Source organism: Vulpes lagopus, chromosome 2, assembly GCF_018345385.1.
Source record: "Vulpes lagopus strain Blue_001 chromosome 2, ASM1834538v1, whole genome shotgun sequence".
In the NCBI taxonomy this organism is placed as follows: Eukaryota; Metazoa; Chordata; class Mammalia; order Carnivora; family Canidae; genus Vulpes; species Vulpes lagopus.
In genome coordinates this window covers 162,558,759-162,566,490 of record NC_054825.1, presented here as the reverse complement: position 1 = coordinate 162,566,490, position 7,732 = coordinate 162,558,759, and the positions used below count along the sequence as shown (strand labels likewise).

At 54.7% G+C, this 7,732-nt stretch overlaps 2 protein-coding genes across 3 annotated transcripts in view; one reads left to right on the top strand and one right to left on the bottom strand.

Moving 5' to 3' along the window:
- Positions 1 to 1,760: 1,760 nt before the first annotated feature.
- KLK15 (kallikrein related peptidase 15) lies at positions 1,761 to 6,305 on the bottom strand. Its single transcript, XM_041729212.1, has 5 exons — positions 6,263 to 6,305; positions 3,784 to 3,940; positions 3,217 to 3,500; positions 2,960 to 3,096; positions 1,761 to 1,913 (listed from the first exon to the last, which is right to left on the bottom strand). The coding sequence occupies exons 1-5, from the start codon at positions 6,303 to 6,305 to the stop codon at positions 1,761 to 1,763; spliced, it is 774 nt and encodes a 257-aa protein (XP_041585146.1).
- Positions 4,221 to 7,732, top strand: part of LOC121475667 (arginine esterase) — a 26,070-nt gene continuing 22,558 nt past the window's right edge. Inside the window, exon 1 of one of the 2 annotated variants that reach the window (XM_041729165.1) lies at positions 4,221 to 4,323. In XM_041729165.1, the coding sequence (XP_041585099.1) occupies positions 4,311 to 4,323 (13 nt within the window). In that variant the 5' untranslated portion in view covers positions 4,221 to 4,310. Of the gene's footprint in view, positions 4,324 to 5,705; positions 5,803 to 7,732 lie in introns of those variants that run through there. The other variant, XM_041729174.1, reaches the window with a different exon arrangement.

Sequence of the window (7,732 nt, the reverse complement as noted above, 5' to 3'; positions counted from 1 at the left end):
GCTGGTGGTGAGCTGGGAGCTTGGAAGCCTCCCCAAGGAGTGTTTTAAATCCCTCATCTTCCCCTGCCCCCCACCCCCCGCCACGCCCCACCCTGGGGCTCCGCCCCTGCCCTGCTGGCACCCAGATGCTGGCCAAGGCCCTGCCCCTGCTGCCTGGGGACTGGACACCTACTCCTACCCCAGTGCTATGCAAGGGGCGGGAGAGTGCGCACCTGTTGTTCTGCAGGGTCTGATTATCCTGGAAGCATTCCTGGGGCCTGAGGCCAGACAGGGCAGGGCCTGGAGCTCCTGGGCCCCTGCTCTTGGAGACAGAGCCAGTGAGAGGATGTGGAGGGTGTGAGGGGGACAAGAAACAGAGAGTGGAGGAATCTCTGACCTCCAATACAAAGCCCTGCATACCGGAACCCCAAGTAAAGTCACACACCCCAAAACCCGAAAACCCGGTGTATCTTCAAACACCAGCAGTGGGGCTCTGAATCCCTTCTCCCTGCACCACTTGGAGCCAGAGTGTAGATTCCCAGCTTCTGCTGCCTCTGAAAGGTAAGGCTCAGCTCTCAGAACACCCTGGTTCTTGCAGTGCCTCACTCAGGATCTAGGTCCCTTTCTGTTGTTTCTCTTCAGAAGATTTCTTAGGGTACCTACCACCACAATCCTAGTGCCCCCAGATCCAGAACGATGAAGTTTCAGTTGTCTCCCTGAATAAGTTCCCTCACATTTCAAAATCCAGAGTTCTTTTTGCCCCCAGGCAATGTTGGAATCCCATTACGCCCTGCCCCCACTCCATGCTCCCCAGATCTGGATGCTCAAGGTTATATCCTCCAAAGTTCCACGAGTACCAGACTATCTGCCTTCTATGGTCAAGAGTGTCCCCTCCACAGAGTCTGATTCAAAATATTTAGGTCACAGGAGCCAGGTTGTTGTAGTCCAACAGTCAGTGACCTTGAAAATCACCTTTTGGGGTGATCTCTGTTGAGAATCGGGAACCAGAAATCTGCAGCCTCAATGTTAAATTCAAAGGCACATTCCCTTGGCTCTTCTGTAAAATTAAAGTCGGCCACAGGGTAACCAGCCTCCGCTGTGTGTCTAAGGGGAGGAGAGCACTGGCCCTTTTGCCTGGCCACCAGGAAGCCCACAGCTAAATATCGAAGAAAATGAAGTCATTCTTGATCATCTAGAGTGTGCTGGGTCCTTTCACTGGGGTCCAGAGATATATTTGCCCAGGGGCAGGCACTATTTGAATCAGTTCATGTGAACTTCCTCATTTGATCCCTTACAACCCTGTGAGGTAAGCAATTTGATGAGCTCTGTTTTATGATGGGGAAATCAGAGCTGAGTGGCATTGGGCCTTTTCCTAAAGATTACACAGCTGATCCTATGCATATGGGAATGGAGGGAGCCCTCCTTCAAGCCACTTCTCTTCAGGGAGGCATCGGGGCAGTGGGTGAAAAGGAACAACGTACAGAGGCTCTGGGTCTGCTCCCAGTGTCTGGTTCCCAATACCCTTCATCGCCAGGAGAAAGTCACAGAAACTCCTACAGAGAAACTTGCATCAGCACTCTTGTTATCTCAGTGTTTCAACAGGTGACCTTGAGCACCGGCTCTGGCCTAAGACGGGACAAGTCCTAACATGTGGGCCTTGGACAAATGAGGTCTTGAGGGATGGCTTGATTCTGTCCCTTCTGTCCCAGGTCAGGATGGGGTTGTTGGCCAGCTGTGGGAGCTTGTGCTCAGCCAGAGACACCGGTGTCAGGCCCAAATAGTTAGTTCCTCTTCATGGTTTCCTTGATCCACTCCAAGTAGCTGCAGACTTTGGTATAGACACCAGGCTTGGTGGTAGTGTCACAGGGGACGTCACCCCAGGACACAATGCCCTGCAGGACTCCCCTACAGACCAGGGGTCCCCCGGAGTCACCCTGTGTGGAGAAGGGAGAGTTTGAATGGGAAACTTCTGGATCCAGTGTCCCCATCCTTATCCTAATCACCATTGACCATCTCGGTCAAACTCCAATCCCACCCCACCCCACCGCATGCCATCCCACCCCACCCCAACTCAATATAACCCAATGTAAGCCACACCAATCCAACCGAAACCCGTGCCAACACAATCAATACAACTCGGCCAACCCGTGTTCAGTCCTCCCCGTGTAACCCCAACCCAGGCCAGCCCCTACATCTTCCCCATTCAGAGTCAAACCAGACCTACGCCTATCCTCACTGGCAACACAACCAATCCCAGTCATCATGTCTGTCACATGCTAGACAAAATGTACCCTGTCCCCAATTCCACCCAACATATTTTCCATTTAAAATCAAACCAGGGGGGTTGAGGTTTTGGGGAGCCTAGGTGGCTCAGCGGTTTAGTGCCTCCTTCAGCCCAGGGCGTGATCCTGGAGACCCAGGATCCAGTCCCACATCAGGCTCCCTGCAAGGAGTCTGCTTCTCCCTCTGCCTGTGTCTCTGCCTCCCTCTCTGTCTCTCATGAATAAATGAAATAAAAAGAAATGAAAGCAGAGTGCGGGGTGGCACAGTTGATTAGCGTCAGATCTTGACTTTGGGTTGGGGCCCTGGGATGGAGCCCCCCATCATGCTCCAGGCTCCAGGCTCCATGCGCTCAGCAGAGCGTCTGCTTGACATTCTCTCTCTCTCCCTCTCTCTCTTTGCCCCCTCCTCACCTTCTGCTCTCTCTCTCCTGAAAACAAATAAATCTTAAAAAAAAAAAAAAAAAATCAAACCAAGCCCATTCCTATCCCTAACTCAAGCTCAGGATGTTGCAAACCGAACACCATATCATCCACCCCAAACTCAACTCAACCTCATCTTCAGTCTCCCCCTGGCCCCATTCTAACTGTTCTTTCTTCTCCATCCCCAAACCTATGCCTACATCTTCTGTGGCCCAAAGCAAGCACAACCTTACCCCATCCCAACTCCCAAACCATTTCCCCTACCCCGTGGCTCTGACCTCACAGGACTCGGTGCCTCCACCCTCTGTTCCTGCACACAGCATAGAGGCCATCAGGCGCCCTGGGTAGTCCTTGTTACAAGAGGCGGCCGGGATAACACTGATGTTGGCACAATGCAGGGCATCTGGGAGACTCACTGGGGAGGACAGTGGACTTGGAGTGAATCTGTATTTTCAGGCCCTTGCCTGCCTCGCCCAAGAGCCCTGGAGGGCTAGGGTCCCTGGAGGCCTGACACCCAGCCCCTCCTGTCACGCACCTTGTGAGTCTGTGCTCCCTTTGGTCCCAGGCTTGTGGTCAGACACCAGCCCCCAGCCGGACACCACGCAGGCCTCGGCCGGTTGGGGGCAACGCGTGGGCAGCGCCACGGGGCGCACTTGCCGCGAGAGGCGCGCGGGCCGGGTTAGACGTAGCAACATGACGTCGTGGCGATGGCTGTGTGCTTCATAGAGCGGGTGTGGGATGACGCGAGCCAAGGTCCTCAACTGCTCGGGACCATCGCGCTTGCGCAGATTGTGCTCGCCCAGGCGCGCTCTCATGAAGCTGTGCGGGCAGGTGATTATCGCAGGTGGAGCGAGCAGGAGGCACAGAGATCAAAGAGTGGGCAAGCTGGGGTCCCCCCGCTTTGGGAATCTGGAGATGCCCTTCCGCCCCTGCCCGGGGCGCTGAAGCCAGTAGTAGTGGCCGCCTCTGGCCTCTCGGGACCAAGGAGGTGCGGCCACCTGGAACTCAGCCCCTAGGCTGGGCTCTTTCCTCCTCACAGTCCGAGATTCTCTGATCTCTAGACCCTTGGTGCCCCTGAGGACTTTGAGCCCTGCCTTCATACCGGGTTTGGCAGTGGGCTGCAGACAGCACCCAGTGCGCAGAGATGAGGGAAGCACCACAGTTGAACCGTCCACGCTCAAAGAGGGCCACTTGCCATGGCTGGGAGTGGGGCTCACACTCTTCGCCTCCCAGTATCTTGTCAGTGTCGTCCTGGACCGCTGGGAGAAGGGGCAGAGGAGGATCCCTGCGGACAGAGGCTTTCCCCTGGGCCCCACACCTTTGCGTGCACTCTGCCCATACGAGTGTTTTTCATTTGTGCTTTCCTCCAACCTCTGAAGACATCCCTGTCCTTGAATTTTTTAGCCCTGCCTTCTGTTGGCTTTTACAAGTGCTGCTGCTTTGCTCCAGGACTGTCCCCCTGCCCTTGGCCCTTTCCCGTGTACTACAGGATTCTGGGAGAGCACATAGGTGGGAAAGGATCAGAAGTCAAGAAGTCCCCTGAGGTGAGAAGTGGAGACCGGGACCAGGAAGATGGCTACTTGGAACCAGCCATTCAAGGTCACCAAGCTGTCATAGACCATCAAGTGGATGTGGGCACTCGGTATGTATGACACACAGTCTTGGCTCTAGAGTCAGAACATCTCAGCCAAATGCGCATGTGGCCACACAAGGTCATGGGCAAACCTAGAGGCACAGCCAGTGTTCCAAACTTAGGAACCGATGTCGAGAGCAATTTAAGCTGAAATTCACCTGCATCTGCATGGGTTAGCAGCTTCAGAAATCATCACAGCACAGACCTTCATAGGTATGTATGAATCTGGACAGTTCAGGCATGGGTATGCGCGTGCACACCCACACACAGACACTGATTTGGACCTCAAAGCTCACACCTAAATTTCACACAGGGGACCTGGTTCCCACATGTGGACTGGAGTTGGACACACAGGGCTTTGAAAGCCCACCACATGCAAACACACACACACACACACACACACACACACACAGAGCACCATGCATAAGGCTACCTAAACAGGGATATTTCAAGGTCATAAGACCGAGATCCACTACTGGGCAATGGGGGTTATGACCCCTGAAGGTCACAGCAAGACACACAGACACCCACCCTGGGGCAGGAATTTGCACAGCCAGACCAAATGCACATACTCTGCCTACCAGGGTCAGGAACTGGGCCAAGGTCCCTGGCAAGGTCGGGGGAATGTGGATGTGGTGGACAGGGGGCTTAAGAAAGCAAGGGTGGGGTTGTTGTCCTCCAAAGACGGACGGAGGGTGTGAGCTGAACAGCTGGGCATCGAGGCTGCACCCAGCCAGTACCAACTGGCAGAGGGTGGAGTCCCTGGCTGGTGCAGCAGGCAGGAGGGAGGCAGAGAGGAGACAGTACATTGGAAGACTGAGGGGAGGCTGACAGCAGGGGGTAGCTTCAGTGGGCCCCCAGTGGTGAGGGTCATGTGGGGGCATAATGAAAATCCACCTTCAACTTGTCCAGAGTAGAGGGATCAGGTTATACTTTAATTCTCCATGGGTGGTAGCTAAACAAGGTCCGGAGTTTTCTTGCACCCAGGGTCACCTTGACATAGTGGCCACCTCTCTCCAGCCTCAGCCCGCTCCCCTGTCAAATGAAGCCAGGTGCACCTGGGTGGCTCAGTGTCTGCCTTTGGCTCAGTTCATGATCCTGGGGTCCTGGAATGGAGTCCCACATGGGGTACTTGCAAGGAGCCTGCTTCTCCCTCTGCTTACGTCTCTGCCCCTCTCTCCGTGCCTCTCATGTATAAATAAATACAATCTTTTAAAAAAAATATTGGAAATGAAGCCAGCAGAGCTCACTCCACAGAGATGTTTTGAGATTTAGGTGAGCTCTGGCATTAATCCACACGAGTGCCCTGCATATACCCAGCACTCGCTCGCTAACAGGCTCTTGGAGGGCAGTACCCTAGACCCGGTACCTTCTCATACCTTGCATACAGGATCAGATTAATCCTCACAACCCTGGGGGCCTCTGCTTTTACCTCGATGGTCGAGTTGGGGATCCAGAGTGACAAAGATGTTAAGTAACCAGAACACGGTGAGTTGGAATCAAGCCCATGGTTTGTGTTCTTGGCCTCTTAACACTTGTTAAAGACTTAGTATGGGCATTATCTGCATCATGCTATTGAAACCTCGCCATTATTGTCATAGGTGGGTGCTGTCTTATAGAGAAGGCACTCTGGGTAGGGAGGGGTGAAGTAATTTCCTCAATGTCACATAGCAAGGAAGGGGCATCCCCAGAACTCAAACTCAGGTCTCGGTCACCCCGGGGTTGTTCTTGTTGTCAGGAGCAGCAGGAGGCCCCAGTTGGCATGGGGGCTCTAGAGCAGCCCCAGTTCTCTGACAGCTCCTGGGTGGAGTGAGGACCCAGCAGGGAAGGGGTCAGGGAGGAGGGGTTGGGGATGGTGGAAGATTGCAGGTCTGGATTTGCTCCTGATGCATGGAGGGTGGGGGCATTACATTCCCACAGACCCAGACCTGACCTGGGCCCACCTCACCTGCTGCAGTCAGCAAGAAGGAGAAGGTAAGGAGAAGCCACATTGTGGAGCAGGGATGAAGGTTCTGCTGAAGTCTGGGGAGGGGAGAGAGTGAACTGGGGTGAGACTGGACACTTGTGCCCTGCTGGATCCCTCCAGACACAAACTCATCCCACCAGCTACTTGAGAAACTTCTTCCACCATCTTTGCCCCACCCCCACCCCAGAGTGCTCTTCCTTCTAGGTTCTCCATCTCCAAGGGTCCTCTTGTTCCTCCAGTTACCAGAACAAACCCTCAGGTGCCCCCACAGCCTGTCAGACCCCAGCACCATCTCACTTGCTCCTGGATCTCTCTCCATGCTCGATAGAGGCTCTGACTCAGAATACCCTATCCCAGCCTCCTCTCAGGCCTCCAGGGTGCCCACCTCCCCACCACCACGTGCCGCCTTCTGCCATCTGTCCATCCAATCAAATTCCCACTCTCCCAGCCTGTTCCCTGAAGGGTCTTCCCACACCCAGAGTCGATTGTGTCCCACTCTGCTTACAGCTCTCATGGGTCCCCAGCACCTCCAGGATAAAGTCCTAGCTCCCCTGCCTCACTTTCGAGGACATGAGTGTTTTCTCCCCCTCCACCAGCCCCTCTGACAGGGTCTGTCATGACCTTGCCCTTCGAGACGCAGCTGCTTCTCCCACTTTCCTTCCTGTGATTTCATGCTTCTATGCCTTTGCTCAGGCTGTTCCTCCTCCAAAGTATGCCATTCCCTTTAAGGTCCCCTTCCTCCTTGAGGCATTTTCTGACCTTCTCCATTCTCAGGGTGTCTGCCTCCCCCACCAGGCTAAGAACTTCCTGTGGGCAGGCCTGGACCAACTGGATACCGCATTCCCCGTGAAGGGTCCAGTCCCAAGCTTTGAGAATGAATTAAAGACTTCCCCTCGTTTTCCAAATTCATATTGGCCCTCCAGGGCTCAGCTCCTACCTCTTCTGGGAGGTCCTGAGACCTAAGAGCTATCTTCTCTGGATCTCACTGCCCTTGGTCCACCTCCATCACATTGCAGATCCCCAGGGATGCTCAAGTAGGGTTCTCTCTGGGTCCCCAGCACTGCCCAGCATGGGCCTGGCACATGGGACACCGGAGGTGGCGATGGGGGGGGGGGTGTTGAGCTGAGTTGACCTGAACCTCTGATAACTCCTGACCTTGTCTTTGGCTCTGGTACAAGCAATTTTGGGGACATCCTTCTCCCGATTCACTCCATCCCCTCCCCCCGACCCCTGCAGCTCCTTCTGGCATTTCCAGGACATTTTCTTGGTTCAGGTTCAACTTGGGGCCTCAGTAAAGGACACATGGACCTACACAAGTGCCCTTGAAACTCTACTCCCTCAGAGCAGTTCACGTCTGCTCCCTGGGACCAGGGCATCCAGTGTCTCCCCTAGACCAGGCCAGACCTGTGTCTCCCTGAGTGTCTTCCCCTACTCCCCCATCCCAGCCTCCAC